A 17284-nucleotide genomic window follows, 5' to 3' on the forward strand; every position below is an offset into this window, starting at 1 on the left:
GTGGTAGTGGACAAAGCCCTGTTTTCATTTTGAGACCCAGGATCGATTCCAAGAAAAGATGCAGAAGAAGACCTGTCTCAGCCCTTCCAACCCTTTTCCTGTTTCCTCTAGGACAGATTAGAGTATGGCTTCCCAGGGAGACACATGACCAGTCCTACTTCGGAATCTTTCCACTTCATTATCCAATGACACCAGAGGCTGTGTGACATAGGGACTGGGCATTACATTTGGAGTTAGGATGACTTGGGTTCACATCCTGCCTCACCCATTTACTAGCTGTTTGACTCTTCCCCTGTACCTGCATAGATGAGGGAGCTGAGATCCCTCTCAGCTCTGTGCCAATGACCCCTCTCATGTTATATCGGTTTTCCTTAGGGGCTTCCCCCTGATTTTTTCACGGTTATGATAATTGGCAGCAATCCCTGGTGGGATATCCAGAGGAGCGATCATGTGCCACCTGGTTGCTGCCCCAATCTACAGAGCCAAGTTTGGGGAGATTTATCACCAGGACTTCCCTGGAACGAGGACCCTTTTGACCACAGAAGCTGATAAGGACCCAAGGATTCTAAGGTCCCAGACTGAGAACCAGGAGGGACTTTTGAGCCCATCTAATTCAATGCCCTAATTTTGTAGGTGAGAAAACCAAGGACCAGAGAGGGCATGCAAACTGTGAGGCCTTATGAATCTGTACCCCGGACTATATGGGTGAAGGGACAATCCCCAATCAGCACAGACCCTCAAAGTGATGGGGAAGATCCTCTAGGACAGTCCACCAGAAACCTAGCATTGCCTGGGCTGTGATTTGGTAGAACTCTGTGAGATCGTTTTTCCCTTTTTAATATCACCCCATTTTTGTACCAAGAGGCTGCTCAGAGTGAGAATTGCAGCTTTTCCAAGAGCGGCCTCCCTCTGTCTGAAAGGGGTCAGGCCCTAGAGACCCTGCTGGGGGGCAAGGGCAACAGTTCTAAAGAGGCCAGCCCAAGAATGGCTGGAAGAGACTTGTGTGGACCTGTCTAGTGTGCTCTGGTGCACTTGGCATAGAGCTGTGCCCTACTGGTTGGCAGGTAAGTGGGCTACACACCCACTCTCTCTAAATTCCTCCTAGCTCTGTGACTGCGCTTCTGAGTGTCTACATTTGGAAGCAGAAAGCATCATTCTCCAAATCTGAGTCATAGTTTTTTTTGCCTCAAATCTACATTTGGAATGAATTAACTCAACCAAAAGATTTCTCTAACTAAATAGGATTTAATTGTGATATGATTATGGGGGATTCAGGTGACCAGTTCACATCTATCCAACATAGGGTATGCTTGAGGTGTTCTTCGGTGAAAGAAAACTGAGTAAGCTGAGCCCAGCTCCTGCCAGGCCACTGGAATCCATTTGATGGGATCTGATATTGAGTAGACATGCCACGTTGTGCTGGAAAGCAGCTACTCCGAGATCAAGGTTCTTTCTGGTAGGAAGTGGAGGATGTCAGGGCTGATGGGCAGCTCTGGCCATTGCCAAGAAGCAGGCAGCATCAATCGGAATGATTACTCTGGCTAAATTACCAACTTGGCCATCTGCTGTATGACAAAGCATTTTGTTTAAAAAAAGAGAGAAAGAAAAAGGATATTGTATGAAGTGGGAGATATTTGGGGTTCTCTTCAAGATTGGGGTTACCACTCTGTTCCTACAAAAAAGCAGGGGAAATGCAGCAGAGATGATGGGATCCTAGCTCTATAGCTCAGAGAAACCTCAGAGGCCATTGAGTTCAACAGATAAGAAAACTGAGATCTGGGGGCTTGATATGACTTCATCAAGGGACCCTAGATCTAGAAGTTAAAGGGACCTTGGAGGCTTAGTGCAGCCCCTCATTTTATTTTTTAAATTAAAATGTTTTTAAACCCTTACCTACCATCTGAGGTGGAAGAGTGGTGAGGGTGAGGCAATTGGAGTTAAATGACTTGACCAGGCTCACACAGCTAGGAAATGTCTGAGGCCCAATTTGAACCTAGAACCTCCATCTGTAGACCAAGCTCTCTATCCACTGAGTCACTTAGCTGCCCCTAGTCCTAGTCCTTCATTTTACAGATGAGGAAACTGAGATCCAGGGAGATAGTAGAAAGGACTTGTCCAAAGTCAAACAGGGAGTAAGGGAGAGGAGTGGGATTAGAACCCACCTCATCTGAGTGAGAACCTCATAATCTTTCCACCAGGTCACTTGAGTTTTGACTCAATGGGATTCAGTATTCTGTAACTTACCTCACTGAGGGGCCTCTAGAATGTCCCCACGGAGGCCGGACAGTAGGAGGGTTAACAGGGAGCCTAGAGCATGGCTAGAGAGCAGCTGATGGTTGACCAAAGCCATCCAAGAGAAGTCTCTGGATATTCCAATTTCCAACTACTGCCCATTTCCACCTTCCTATGAAATAACTTCAATAACCTCCAATCCCAACCTCTAGGAAAACCAGGCTGCTGATGGAAGTGGCCTTCAACCCTTGTCACGCTTCTCCGGCAGTGATGAGGGCTGCTTATAAACCACCAGGCTGAAGTAGTAGAAGCCTTGGCTTTCCTAGGGCAGCCAGGGCTTCCGAACTGGCCCAAGAGTATCGGCAACAGAGGCCTGAGCCAAAAGGGATGCAGTTACTAGTCTCTATTTGCCAAGTAACAACCCCCTGCCGTTTCTTCATGTCTATGGCTTTGAATCCACTCAGTTCAGCCGCTTGCCCAACGCCCGAGGTCTTTCCCTCATCTGCTGAGCAGCGAATGGCCAACAATTCTGCTAAAGTTTTCCTGGCCCCAGGAGAGGCTGGGAGGCACTTGACATTGGCCAAGAAAGGTGTCTTGGAGTCAGACTGTGTAAGACAATGGGAAACAGCCTGCCATTGGTATATACAGTCATTCCAGTCATTTCTTGGCAAAGATCCCGGAGTGGTCATTTTTAGGAAGTCATAAATGTTGGTGTAGTTGGGAAACAGATTCAGTCCAGCAAGTAATTTACTAAGTGCTGCCCACCGTGTGGGACACAGTCTACTAGGAGCTGAAGATAGAGAATGGGGAGGAAAGGGGAGAGGAAGGAAAAAGCACCTACTGCGCACCAGGCACCGTGCTAGGCTCTTTCCAGAAACGATCTCCTTTGATGATCACAGCAATCCTGCGAGGTATGGGATCTACATCTATTTGTTACAATAAAACCCTCCCTGGCCACAGGGAACTTGCATTCTCTGGGAGATAATACCACGGAGCCCCTAGTTACATCCAAACTCTCTATAGAGGAACAGGAGGGAGGAAAGGAGGGGGTAACCGGCCAGCTGGTCTCAGCTAAGGATGTTGGGAGAGGTGAGACGAGCTGACAACACTATGGCAGCTTGGTGATGACTCAGGCCCAGGTAATATGGCCTCCGACCTCCAGACATCTGTAGAGACTGGGATGCCTTCCTCAGGGCTCAGTCCGGGCACCACCTTTTCTGGGAAGCCTTCCTAAACTCCCTTTCCTGAAAATGAGTTTTTTCCTCCTTAAAGTTTCCAAGAATTCTTTGTCCAGAGTTCCTCCTTGACTCACCACACCTCACCTTCTATTTTGCTTGCATTCATCCAAGAACACTTATTTGCTATCACGCTGCTTGGAGGAAATGATTGTTTCAGTGAATTTAGGTAGAACATCTTTCTCTCAGCAGACCACCTGCTCCTTATAAAAAGTGATCCTGTTGTTTCCTGCGTGCTAGCTAGCGTCAGGTTCCTGAGTTTCTTTTCTCTTGTGACTTTGCTAGGATTTCTAGTCATGAATGGTATTAGAGTACATGGAAAGCACGTCCTAAGCACTTTTGCTTTGACTGAGGAGCTGAATGATTCACCCACAGTCACACAGCTATTATGTGTCCTAAGAATAATTTGAACTCAGATCTTCCTTTCTCCAAGGATGGCTCTCTCCCTCCTGTGTCCCAATGCGTGTGTTCTGGTTAGGTATGTGTCTGTACGGTGTGTCCTCTGGTCCATGCCTCCTCCTTTCTACCCAGTAGAACATAAGCCTAGTGGAGTCAGGGACTGAGCTCTAGGCAACCCAGGCATGAAAGACAGAGAGCCATGTTTGCCCCAGAATGCCCTGGGTCAGCTGCCTGTCTAGACCCTGGGTTCACTGCTTGTCTGGGGCCTCTTTCTTGACAGGTGAGGTGTATTCAGGTGCAGAAGATCAGGTATGTTTGGAACAACTCAGAAGAGCAGTTCCAGAAGGTTGGGTGAGTTTAATCCAGCAATTGCCCCTAAGATGAGAGCTTCTCTCAATCAACTTGACAGTGAGGGCTTTTCTCTCTTCTTCCAGTTGCCTGGAGGACTGGTTCACTTCCGCCAAGATCCACCTGAAGTTTGGATCCGGCCTGACCAGAGAAGAGCAAGAGATTCGGTATGGAGTGAGCCCTTGCACTCAGGGCTGTGGAAGGATGATAGAGAGCATGTGCTGGGAGGCCTTGGCCATTAGAGGACCCATTGCAAGGCCAAGGGGAGGACGCCTTCTGTCAATGACAAGAAGCCTTGTTGGAGTCACACTTCTGGAGAACTACTACTCTGAGATAATCAAAAGCTTGGGAAAGGTCTTGGCCACTGTGGCTCTGCTTTCCTCATCTCCAGGCCCATTAGCTGCCCCAGAACACTGCAGGCCACATCCCTGGATTGTCCTATTGATTTTAGGAGAAGACAGAGAGATGGGGATAAAAGTTAGTGACTAACCCTTCCTGCCTCCCCCAACCAGGATCATAGACACATAGGACAGAAACAGTGGCTGACATCAGCATAAAGGCTTCCCTTCCTTCCTCTGAGGTCTGCCCAGCTCCCATAGATATTGGCCCAAAGGCACTAAACCACCTTTGGTTCCATACAGCATGCTATGACAATATGGATGAGAATGTGTATGTCACCACCAGGCTCCTGACCACTCAACTGAAGATAATAACTTGTCCTACAAATGGTTATGCACCTTCATGTGTGGGGTCTATGGGAGCCCTTCCAATGTCCAGTGGGGAAACTGAGAAGACATGAGGCAGAAGCCATAACATGCCAAGTGGCCCCTTAGTAGGAATGATAGAGCTAACAGGTCCAGTGAACACTGAGGTCTGAGGAGAATCCAGGGCAACAGAGGCCACAGAGCCGCCATTCCGACTGTTGTCATTGGTGTCATTCTTGTAGTTTCATGCACCTGGTATTTTGGCCAATGAAAGGGATTCCTTTTATTGTGGGAGAATTTTCATCAGAGAGGGAATGATGCTCTCTGACTTAGGCAGCTTCTACTGTCTCAGAAGCATAAACCCCAGGATTAGGTGGGACTCCATGAAGCTCTTTGATTCATTTACAATTAACCTTCACTCTTTCCCACAGAAGGTTAATATGTGGGCCAAATGCCATTGATGTGGAAATCACACCCATTTGGAAACTTCTCATCAAAGAGGTAACTCAGTGCCTTTTCTCCTTTGGCCACAAAGTACAAGAAATGAATTTTTGTCTTGAAAAGCAGATTGCAAGTCAATAATAATAATAATAATAATAATAATAATAATAATAATAATAACAACAACAAGAGGTAGAGGCAATCTTTTCACCTTTCTCTTTTTCTTCTAGTTCCTTTCCTTTCCCCTATTTCTCTTGCACTCCCTTCTCTCTCTTCCTCTCTCTCTTTCTCTCCCTTTCTCCCTTCCTTCCTTCTATCTTTTCTTTCTTTCTTTCTTTCTTTCTTTCTTTCTTTCTTTCTTTCTTTCTTTCTTTCTTTCTTTCTTTCTTTCTTTCTTTCTTTCTTTCTTTCTTTCTTTCTTTCTTTCTTTTCTTTGTTTCTTTTTTGTTTGTTTGGATGCCAATCAGAAGATTGTGTATTTGATCCTAGAAGGGATTTTACTGAGTAGGAGTTGCTATGATCAGAAATGGGCTTTGGGGGGAAGCTGGGTGGCTCTGTGGATTGAGAGTCAGGCCTAGAGATGGGAGGTCCTGGCTTCAAATCTGGCCTCAGACATGTCCTAGCTGTATGCCCCTGGGCAAGTCACTTACCCCCCCCTCCCCCCCCAATTGCCTAGCCCTTACCTCTCTTCTGCTTAGAGCCAATACACAGTATTGATTCTAAGATGGAAGGTGAGTGTTAAAAAACAAGAAATGGGTTTTAGGAAAATCACTTTAGTGACTGAATGGAGGATGAATTGGAGTAGGGAAAATATAGAGCAGTCAGACTCCCAGCAGGGTATTGCATTCATCTAGGAATGAGATGATGAGAGCCTTCACCAGAGTGATAGCAGTATCAGAGGAGAGAAGGACATATATTCAAGAGATATAGTAAAGGTAAAATCAATAGGTCTATGTGAAGGGGGCGGGGGAGGAATAGTAAAAAGCTGATGCTAACTCCTAGTTTGTGAGCCTGAGGAAATAGGATGGCAGTACTTTATCTATAGTAATAGTGATGTGGAAGAACTTTGAAGTAAAACCCTGGATCTGGGCAGTGTTAGGGTGAAAAGGGAGGAAGGTAGAAGGAAGGTAAAGGAATGGAAGGATGGAAAGAGGAACACACTGAGGAAGGGAAAGGAAGGTAGAGGTGCCCAGCCCTGGCAGGGGGAAATTGACCAGAGCCCTCCTGGGCTTAAATAAAAGATCAGAGGGCAACTTAGGGTTTAGAATAATTAGGTTTTATTTAAATTAGAAAGGGGAAGGTCTAGAGAAAACTAGGAGGTAGATAGAAGGGGAAAAAGGCACCAAGAGAGAGAGCTCAGGTTAGAGAGAGCCAACTAGCCTCTGGGCTAGAGAGCACCAGAACCTAAAAGGTGCCAGACTTTCTCTTTTATACTTTCTCCAACACTTCCCACAAAGGAAGTGGGAGATGTCGGGGGAAGTTGTAGCAGAGAGTCCTGGGAGATGTAGTCTCTCAGGGCTTACAATAATTTTAAATGACACAAAAATTCCTTGTCAGGAATGACAGACTCCAAAAGTTAGCTAAAAATAAAAAGAGATTTATTAATTGAATGTAAGATGAATAATTAAGTCAAATGGCTGGGGGCGGGGCAAGAGTGGGTGTGATAATGCCTCCCAGAGGAGATGGAGTTTGGGATACTTGCCTTCCTGAAAACAGGGCCTATGTGACTAGAGATGGGATGGTGGTGGGGTGCTGTGTCCTTTTGGGACTCTGGAAAGGGGTCATGTAATTATGACCTATGCTTCAAAGTCAAAAGGGTTAGGGTCCAGTTTAGGGGATAACCAGATATCTGAGATATAAAAGAACAGCTGATCAGAAGCAAACTGGGAGGTGCCAATCTGTGCTCATCAAGAATGAGGGATGAGGTCAGTGGGGATCTTCCTCAAAGTCACCTTCCCTTAGCACTGCAGGAATGCAAGGGAAAATGAATTTTTTATGTACTCTCTGACCTGGGAAACTTTCTGGGGTTTGGAGGTGTCTAGGGGAAGCCTATACCCCCATATCAATAGGATACTGGGATTTGGGGGAAATTTAGGGGGAAAGATAATGGTTTCCATTTTGGACATATTGAGTTTAAGATGTCCACTGAACACTCAGTGTGGGATGCCTGAAAGACAGTTGGAGATGTGAGATTGGAAGTCAGCAGAGAGGTTGGAGCAGGAAAGGTAGACAGGACAACCATCTGCATAGAGGAGGCCATTAAATCCATGGAAGCTGGTGAGATTTCTAATGAACATCTACAGGGAAAAGGGGAGAGGCACTTATTGTTAGGAAGTATCATCTGGATGAAAATCCAGCAAAGGTTAATGAGGAATGGTCGGACAGGTAGGTAAAAGAACCAGCAGAGATCCATGTTCCAAAAAATCTGGAAAGAAGGAAGTAGTAAGGAGGGGAGAGTGATGCACAGTGTCAAAAGCCTCAGAGAGATCTGGGAGAATGAGGACCAGGGAAAGATCTTCCTTTGTTAGAATGTAAGGTCTTTGAGGGCAGGGACTAGCTTGGTGAATAAATGTGGGTTTTTTTGAGTCATTATTACTCATTCTTGTTTGCCAGTATTAGACATAGGAAAAGGATCCATTTAGGTTAACTGAATTTCCATTGGTGACACAGCCATTTCCCCAAGAGGCAGCTTGAAATGGTAGCCAAAACATTGGACTTGGAGTCAGGAAGGCGGTCCTCTCTGACACTTCTTAGCTCTGTGACCTGGGCAAGCCAACTAACCCATCTGGGCCTGTTTTTAATCATTAAAATGAAAGTGTTGGACTTGAAGACCATTAAGGTCACTTCCAGCTCTTACTTTCTGGTCTTGTGGCCAGCCCTGGAGGAATATGAAAAGATGCCTTCCACGGGCCTTCCATGCCTCTCCCTCTTCACTTTAGCTAGACTGTGCTATAATCACTTTCCTGTAGCAGATGGGATTTTAGTTGACATTCATAGCCATTTACAGACATCCTAAATCCTAACTCCTATTTCCCAACTAAATTTGCATCCTTCTACTAGTCTTGCCCTTCTCATCTCCTTTAACTATGGGAACCACAATTCCTAGGGGTCTTCCCTTTTCCACTTCCCATAACATTGCCTCAAGGAAGAACAGGATCTCAATGCACCAGAAATGTGTCTCTGCATTTCCCCTGAGGTTTCAAGCATGGAAGAAAAATACCACCAACAACACAGACGGATGGGAAAAAGGCTCTGACTCTATAATGAGCTTTTCTCTATCTGGCGGCAACTTTCACCGTTCCCAATTGAAATCTGGGGACCTCCAGTAGAGGGAATGGACACGAGGCCCTAAGGGTAGTGGGCACCCCAGCTAGGAGCTGTTCTTTCATATCAGTGGATTCCCACAGACATTCAAACAGCTGATTAAAATGTAACGTTTTTCAACTCTGCCCTGCTTATGATAAAAAATCATCTCGAATCAATGCATTTTGATAAGTCGACTTACCAGCTACCTTAGAGATGGAAACCAGCACGGCCCAGTTGGCAGCCAGCCTTGGGGGGCCCTTCTCATAATTAGGGAATGTCGCTAACAGCCCAATCATGGGGGATGTCCTCCTTGTCATGATGGGAGAATGCCATTGCCTTACCAATAATGGTTGTCATTGTTGTCCTATCTTCTTTTTATCTGTGGGCACCAACAGGTTCTCAACCCATTCTACGTGTTCCAGCTCTTTAGCGTCTGCCTGTGGTTCAGTGAGGACTACAAGGAGTATGCTGTCGCCATCATCATCATGTCCATCATCTCTATCACCTTAACTGTGTATGACCTCAGAGAGGTGAGTCACCTGCGAGTGAGCCTGGGTGCTCAGGAGGGGAGTCAGCAGGGCATGCCTGAGATCAAGGAGACGAGCTTACTGTTTCCGTCTCCAGTACTTCCAAAGAGCTGGGACTTTGCCATTTCTTAGGTGCTTACTATGTGTCAGGCCCTTGTGCTAAGAGCTGGGGAGGCCAAGACAGGCGAAAGATAGTTGCCGACCTCACAGAGGTCACAGCCTTATGGGAGAGACAACATCTAACTGACACCACAGTAGGTTAGTTAATATTTCTTAATTCCCTACTATGTGCCGGGTGATAGATAAGCTAAGCTCTGCACAGATTTACAGATAACCAGCAAAGAGAAGGTACCCACATGAAGGGGGATCTGGAGGAGCTGAAACCCCAAGGAGAGAAAGGAAGCATGGGAGAAAAGAACCCAAACCCCTTTTGGGGACGCCATTCTGGAAGCTTGATTCTAGGACCCGTGCGGGAAAGTGAACCCAACTGCTAAATGTATGCTCTAGAAAGATGACGTAGTAGTGGAGACATCTAGTACGATGTAGATCTCTTGAGAGAAAGAATTCAAACTCTGAATCCCTTCATGGGTCCTTCTTCTGGAAAGCTGATTTGGAGATAGCAGCACTGATGTGAGTCTCATGGCTCCTAGAGCGTGTGCTCTAGGAGAATAACCGGCAAAATCCAAGCAATATTTATTAAGCACTTACTCTGGCCCAGATTGTCTGCTAAATGCTAAGGATACGAAAAGAGGCAAACGGCAGTCTCTACCTTCAAGGAGCTTACAGTCTACTAGGGGAGACAACACAGAAACAAAGAGATACGGATCGAGCTGTATCCAATATCAGTGGGAGTTTGAGGACGGCTTCCTATGGAAGGTGGGATTTCAGTTAGGACTAAAAGGAAGCCTGTTGGTCAGGAGATGGAGAAGAGGAGGGAGAGTGTCCCAGGAACGAGGGATGGCCAGAGAGAACGCCCAAAACGGAGGTGGAATGCCTTGTTTGTGGAACAGTCAGAAGGCTAGTGTACTTGGCAGTAGTGGAAAGCTCTAATAGAATGCAAACTTCTTGAAGGCAGGGCCTCGATCGCTTTTGTCGCTACTGTCCCATCTAGCACATGGACAGGCACAGAAAAGGTGAGCTTAGGGAGAGCTGAATTGAATCCGGTTGAATTAATTCAGCATAACTTGCCTAATTCCAGATCTCTGAAAAGCTCTTTCAAGGGTGTAGGGAATGCTGGGGGATTCCTCTCTACGATCAGTCCTAGTTCTATCTCTTCCTTGATTCCTACAGAAAGGCTTGATCAGGCTGGGTGTCAGAATTTGGGGACTTCTGTCCCTATCCTTGGGGAAAGTTGACTCAGCTGCTTGGCATATAGAATTCCACCTTGGCATGCCAAGGCCAACTACTAGAATGGGCATCCAAAGCATTAACACTATTTCCTGTGTCCACCTCTGCATTTCTAGCAATCCATAAAGCTCCACCGATTAGTTGAATCTCATAATAGCATCCTGGTCACTGTGTGCAGGAGAAAAGGTGAGTCTCCTAGTTATTCCCATTTACCTTCTAGATTGGAATGACCCAGTCATCCCATCTCTTGGAAAACAGGACAGAAATTGGGATGTAAATATTGATGCAGGGACAAGCTTCATCTTCACCCTGTTCCTCGCCACGTAGTCTTCTATTAGCTTTTAGGGGTGAGCAGCCATAGCCTTTCCTTTCACTTTTTCTGGCCTAATAACTGTCATTGACTCATGGGTTGGGTGGGTGACCAATGCTTCTTTTTGGAGGAGAAAGCCATTCAGACCCAATATCTGTCCCTTCCAACTTTCAGAAGACATCCAAGAGGTAGAATCCCGCCGCCTGGTCCCTGGCGATTTATTATCACTGAGTGGGAACAAAATGCAGCTGCCGTGTGATGCTATTCTCATCGATGGGGGATGCGTCGTGAATGAAAGCATGCTGACAGGTGGGAGAGCCCTTCCGATGCTTGGAGTCTTGGACTGTTGGGGGCTGTGCGAAGCTGCAGGCCTCTTTCCGTGCCATGACGACTGGCAGCAACTCATGAGACAGCTCCTGAGCCAGGATTTTGATCTCAGGGGACCTCGCACTTGGGGCCCTTTGCAATAATCTTGATTTAGTGGTGCTGGTGGTGGTCCCAGGAGTAAAAGGCCTCTGGGAGAAGGATCTGGACGTGGGTGAGGGATGGCTCCCACAGACCTCACTAAACCTGGGATTGAGGGATTAGAGAGTCTCAGTGGAAACCCTTCTAAGTCTCACTCTCTCATTTCATGATGAGGAAACAGATAAGAAGAATGACTGGAACAAGGAGGTCAGGATTTGAATTGCTCCTTTAGAACTTTTTTTTTGCTTCTTTTGCAATATTTTACACTGGGTTGTCCTGTTGTGACAATGATTTAAAAAAAATATCACCTGTACTCCACCAAGATGACTTCGCCCACAGGCAAAATGGCCAGTTATCAGCAGTAGCTCCTAATGGTCTTTTCCATAATCATAGTTGTATACATAGAAATAACAGAAGCTAGAGAAGAGTAGGAAGAGCTTTGTTTTGGGGTCAGAGGATCTGAGTTTGAATAATGGCTCTACCACTGTGTCATTGTGTGACCTTTGGCAACTCATTTCTTCTCCCTCTCCTCATCTACAATTCAATCTCCCATATCTTTAGCAATTGCCTATTGTGTGAACTATGAAGAAATAGGGTAGCCTAGTGGCTGGATTCAGAGGATTGGAGTTAAAAGGTCCTGGGTTCAATCCTACTTCTGATGTTTGCTGGCTTTGTGAACTAAGTCATGTAACCTCTGTGCCTCAGCCAACTCCCCGGGGCTTCTTTTCTACTATTAGAATGCAAGCTCCTTCAGAAGAGGAGTTGTTGTGTTCTTTATCCTTGCATCCCTAGAATGCATGGAGTAGGTGTTTAATAAATGCTGACTGCTTGATTAAGCCCCACTGAGGCTTGAATCCCAAAATATATGCACTGTCCGAGGTGCTGACTGGGTTTTTTTTTTTTTTGGTGGGAATGGTGAAGAACTTGTGATTTTACCAGTGTGGCAGAAGGCTTGCTGTGGAAACTTGCTCCACTGATGCAGACTGACAACTCACCTATAAATTGTAGTCTTGGAATGTTGCCTGAGGTCTTAAGAACTCAAATGACACGCTCATACCATTTGTATGTGTCAGAAGTGAGACTTGAACTCAGTTAGCATCCTACTCTAGCATTAACCTCTGAGGAGAGGACAGGGTTTGCTTCACTGTCTCTCCTCTAGGGTTGTTGTTGTCCAAGCTCTCTATTTATATAACCTTCGTCCTCAGAGAAACTCTGAATCCTTTCACTGGGGCCTCCCCTGGCCTCTGGCCTGTCTGGAGAACTGTCTGCTTCTGAAGCTGGTCTAGAAAGGAGGAGGAGGATGACTCATGTCCTGGCACAGGCTGTGCCAAATTGGAGACCTGGCCTGGCTAAGAAACACAGAAGGAGGAGTCCTTGTTGCCTGTCTAAGAAATGCTCATCTATTATCAGGAGCAGAATTAGGTGGTCCACTGAGGCGGTGGGCTCCCCTGCCCATGTGGAGTTCTAAGTGAATTCCTGATCTGCCAGTGACTGGACCAGGAACATGTAGAATGAAGATAGGCATGTCATACCCACTTGCACCCTTCTCAGCTGCTTGGTGGTCACGAGGAGGCTGAGGGTAGGAAGTTCTCAGTGAAGTATTTAGACAGCCAGGTCCCCATCGCTTAAAGGTGTTCCTTGGGACCATCAGCCTCTTTGGTCCAGTGTTTGGAGGCTGCTAAATCTCATTCACCAAATGAGGAGAGTTTTCACCATTGGCATGTGACATCGGCCTCCTCCACTTCTGCCAGATGGAGGAACCCATGGGCACCATTGAGTTTTACCCAATGAGAGCTTTTTCTTCTTCAGGGGAGAGTATTCCTGTCATCAAAACAGCCCTGCCCAAGGTGGGGGACACCATGCCCTGGAAGCTGCATGGCCAAGAGGACTATAAGAGGCACGTTCTCTTCTGTGGCACTGAGGTCATCCAGACCAAATCAGCTGGCTCCGGAACAGTGAGGGCTGTTGTCCTTCAGACTGGTCAGTACCTGGGGCCCTCCTGCAGCTTCTGCCCCTGAAAACCTCCTTTGTTGAGCCTGCCACTGTCTTTAGGAATTCCCCAAGTGTCAAAAGGTCTTTGGGCCTGGCCTAGCTCCTGTGTGTGTGTGTGTGTGTGTGTGTGTGTGTGTGTGTGTGTGTGTGTTTGTGCCCATGTGGACATATCCATGGCTGTGAGCCCATGTGTGTACACAGCTATGCATGAGGGAATTGTGTGTGCCCATGAGCATTTGTGTAATGTGTGTACATGTATGTGTGTATACATGTGCATGTGTGTGCAAGTCAAGGATTACAAATCCATCAGGGAAAAAAGTCTTTGAGTGCCCTCTAAGTGCTCCTGTGAAGAAAACCTGAGTGGCAATTGTTGCCATCAGGACAATGAGGAACTGATTCAAGAACGGAGTCAAATATGGAGGAATCTCTGCTCTTGTCCCCAGCACCTTCCAGATATTTCTCCAGGAATCCAGGTCCCGTGTGCCTGGGGCCTGTGCAGGTGTGGGGAGGGGCTGAGGAGCCTCAGGTGAGCAGTCATTAACAGGTCTGATGGAGTCAAGGGCCCTGAGGAGATGGGGCTCCAGTTAGGTCTGCAAAGAGCTCAGGCCCCAAAGGAATTTCAGGCCAGATTCAAAGCCAGGAGTCCTTGGAATGTCTGAGCCATGGGGGTATTCTGGGAAGCCAAGTCTGAGTTTGAGATCTGGGGGTCCAAAGACCAGGGAATGAGCACAGAGCAAGGTTGGGGAGGTGGGCCTAAAGAGGGGTGGGGAAGGGCTTTGTGTCAAGATTTCCTTGGTTCGGAATCATTGGGAGCCAGGTCTGTATTAGAGTGAGAGTGTGGGAGGGAGGAATGACCCAGATGGACTGAAATCTGCATAAGTAGAAGGCATACCCAGAGGCCGGGCCATAGTGCCACAGAGCCCTTAGCAAGTTGGAACAGGTAATCATAGGAATTAGGGCCACTTCAGGGACTGCAAAGTGCTTTTTGTTATTGTCCCACTTGATGCTCATGACAGCTCAGAGAGGGAGATGCTATTATGAAGCTCGTTTTATAATAGGGAAACCAAGGCAGACATTGAAGACTTGCCCAGGGTCACACAGTCAGGAAGTGTTTGGGGCTTCCTGACTTTGACACTCTCCATCATGCCACCTAACTGTCTCTGAAGCATGTCCTGGTGCTTAGAACCAAAGGGAGAGCAAGTGGCATGAGAGGCTTTCAGATAAAGGGGTCCTGGGGGGTGCTTGTCGCCTTAGGTTTCAACACTGCAAAGGGGGACCTAGTGAGGTCTATCCTCTACCCAAAGCCAGTGAATTTCCGGCTCTACAGAGATGCTGTCAGGTTCCTTCTGTGCCTCATCGGGACGGCCACCATCGGCATGGTCTACACCGTGTGTGTTTATGTGCTCAGTGGTGTAAGTGCTTTGTCCTTCTCATTACTCGATGCAGTCATGTAACACCGGGAGGATTTATGGAGTTCTAGAGAGGGTGAACAGCAGCCAATGGAACCTAGAGCCTGGATGTCTGATATATGTCCGGGGATCCTGGGAAGGAGAGCCTGGAGCCCCTTTAGGGGCTTCCCCTCTAGCCTCCTCCTTTTACAGGGGAGGAAAATAAAGCCCAGAGCAATAGAGTGCTTTCCCTGTGTACCACTGCCACAATTCTACACTCGAGCCCACAAACAAGAGGCAGGGAGTTGGACCTGAGTTTCCTGAGTCAGGTGACTCCCCCCTTTCCCTTAGGCTAGGGGAGCTTTGATCCCCAAGGAGACCTTGGAATTCCTGCTCTGGAGCCTCACTGGGGTTTGGGGAGGACCTGGGTTCTCAAGGGCATGGACGGACCCTGACGGATGCGAGTCGTGGCCAGTTTAGTCAAGCCAGGAAGACTCGGAAGACAGAGCCAGGGACAGACAGACAGAAGGACAGATGAATGGTTGGATGGATGGCTAGAGTGGCTGTTGGTGCCCAGTTTGGCCTGCTCCCTTCAGAGAGGCTCACAGTCAGCTCACAGAGTAACCAGTTTTTCAGCCTCAGTAATTCTGAAAGACTTTCCACTAGGTCAGCAAGTTCTGATGATCTGTGCTGGTGGGCAGGACTTCCACTGCTGGGAAACTGCTTCTTGCCAGACAACATGCTTTATCTTCTTCATTCAATACGTGTGTGCCCGTGTGGGTGGGCGTGTGCATGTTTGGTGCCATACTCATAGCACATGTTAATGCAGCACTTCCAAATCGGCCTTTCTGTTTATTTTCATTCCCTGGTACAGAGCCTAGAACATGGAAGGGCCTTAGTCACTGTTTAATTACAGTCAGTCAGCCAGCACTTATTAAGTACCTACTGTATGCTAAGTTCTAGAGAGCCAAAGAAAGGCAAATTCATGATCCCTGACCTCAGAGAACTCTCATTCTAATAGGGACAACAGCATGACCAAACACTTGGCTCACTATGACTCTGGGGAGAGACCCACGCCTGGAGCTGGGAGGGACCTCAGAGGCCGAAGAGTCTACTCTCTTCCATTTTATGGCTGAGTAATGGAGATGGCCCATTTACACATGAGGGTCCTGAGGCTCTGAACGGTTCGATGACTTTCCCATGGTCACGCAAGTGGCATTTGGTTAAGGCAGGACAAACTCGGGTCTCCCAGCTCTAGGTCTATCCATTAGGCTACGCTGCTTCTCAAAAGCAATATAAAAGAGAAAGGCTAAGGTAACGCATCTGAGGAAATACTGACAACTGGCAAGATCTGGGCAGGAGACCAGGGGAGAGATGACTAGGAAGATGGAGCCTGGATTTCTTCATGACTTCCATTGCTCTTGGGGAAAAAAAAAAACCAGAAAATAAGCAGCTATTTCTAATTCCATTCCTCGCAAGCATTTTACTGCAAACTTTTCTCTTCCCTCAGCTGCTGCATGTATGGGACAATAGGTCAGGTTGAGTGTGCTGTGGGAGGGGGTGAACAGTCGTCCCTCCAACCCGGAGGAGCTTGGTTGCACTTCCAGATGTGCCCTCCCCAAGATGCATTTGGAGAAGGCGTGACTTTCCTAAGCAGGGTTGGGGAATCCTTTCCTAGGAGCCTGCAGAAGATGTTGTGAAGAAGGCCTTAGATGTCATTACCATTGCTGTCCCCCCTGCGCTGCCTGCTGCCCTGACAACAGGAATCATTTATGCCCAGCGGAGGCTGAAAAAAAATGGCATCTTCTGCATCAGTCCCCAGAGGATCAACATCTGTGGCCAGCTCAACCTTGTCTGCTTTGACAAGGTATATAGTCCTCATTCCCCTTCCCATTCATCTGTCCCTCCTCCTCCTCCTCCTCCTCCTCCTCCTCCTCTTCCTCTTCTTCCTCCTCCTACTTTATCATTATAGGATATAAATGACCAGACCAAAACGAAGGGAGTTTAGTGTCTGTAAGTGCCTTTAATAGACAAGTATCGTGTGGTAAGACTGCAGTTGTATTACGTCAGATTAGAGGAGGCAAAGGGTTCAGGTCCTGAGAACAGAGTTGGACTGTGTTGTGTCCCACCCAGTCAGACTGGATCTGGAGTCTGGTCTTCAGTTCTGGCTACCGTAGGTTAGAAAGGCTGCTTAGAAGTTGGAGAGCAGCCAGAAGAGGACAGCTAGGAGGTGACATTGTAATAATAATAATAACTAGCATTTATAAAGTGCTTTAAAGTTTACGAAGCACTTAAAAATATAATTGCCTTTTGTCCTCACAATGAAGGACCTGGAAGGTGGGTGCTGTTATTATCCACGTTTTACAGATAAGGAAACTGAGGTAAACACAAAGGTTAAGTGACTTGTTCATGGTTACAGAACTATGAGGTTTCTTGATGTGAGGTCTATTTCTCCACATTGTGGCATCTTCTAGGTGCCTCAAGGCTGTGCCAAGGAGGTTATGTTGGCAGAGCCAGGGCTAATCCTTTAACAAGGAGAAGAGATTTAGCTTGAGCCATGAGAGTCCTTTTTAAATATTAGCTGGGCTAG

The 17284-nt window shown here is 47.1% G+C and overlaps 1 protein-coding gene across 1 annotated transcript in view; it reads left to right on the plus strand.

Annotated features, from left to right (window-relative positions):
• ATP13A4 (ATPase 13A4) overlaps positions 1 to 17284 on the plus strand; it is a 102205-nt gene that overhangs the window by 45082 nt on the left and 39839 nt on the right. The window contains exons 4-12 of the mRNA XM_044667649.1: positions 4147 to 4217; positions 4301 to 4381; positions 5350 to 5419; positions 9061 to 9195; positions 10656 to 10725; positions 11024 to 11158; positions 13124 to 13294; positions 14561 to 14718; positions 16373 to 16561. Coding sequence (XP_044523584.1) covers positions 4147 to 4217; positions 4301 to 4381; positions 5350 to 5419; positions 9061 to 9195; positions 10656 to 10725; positions 11024 to 11158; positions 13124 to 13294; positions 14561 to 14718; positions 16373 to 16561 — 1080 coding nt within the window. The remainder of the gene's footprint in view (positions 1 to 4146; positions 4218 to 4300; positions 4382 to 5349; positions 5420 to 9060; positions 9196 to 10655; positions 10726 to 11023; positions 11159 to 13123; positions 13295 to 14560; positions 14719 to 16372; positions 16562 to 17284) is intronic.

This window comes from Gracilinanus agilis, chromosome 3 (genome assembly GCF_016433145.1).
Source record: "Gracilinanus agilis isolate LMUSP501 chromosome 3, AgileGrace, whole genome shotgun sequence".
NCBI classification, from domain to species: Eukaryota; Metazoa; Chordata; class Mammalia; order Didelphimorphia; family Didelphidae; genus Gracilinanus; species Gracilinanus agilis.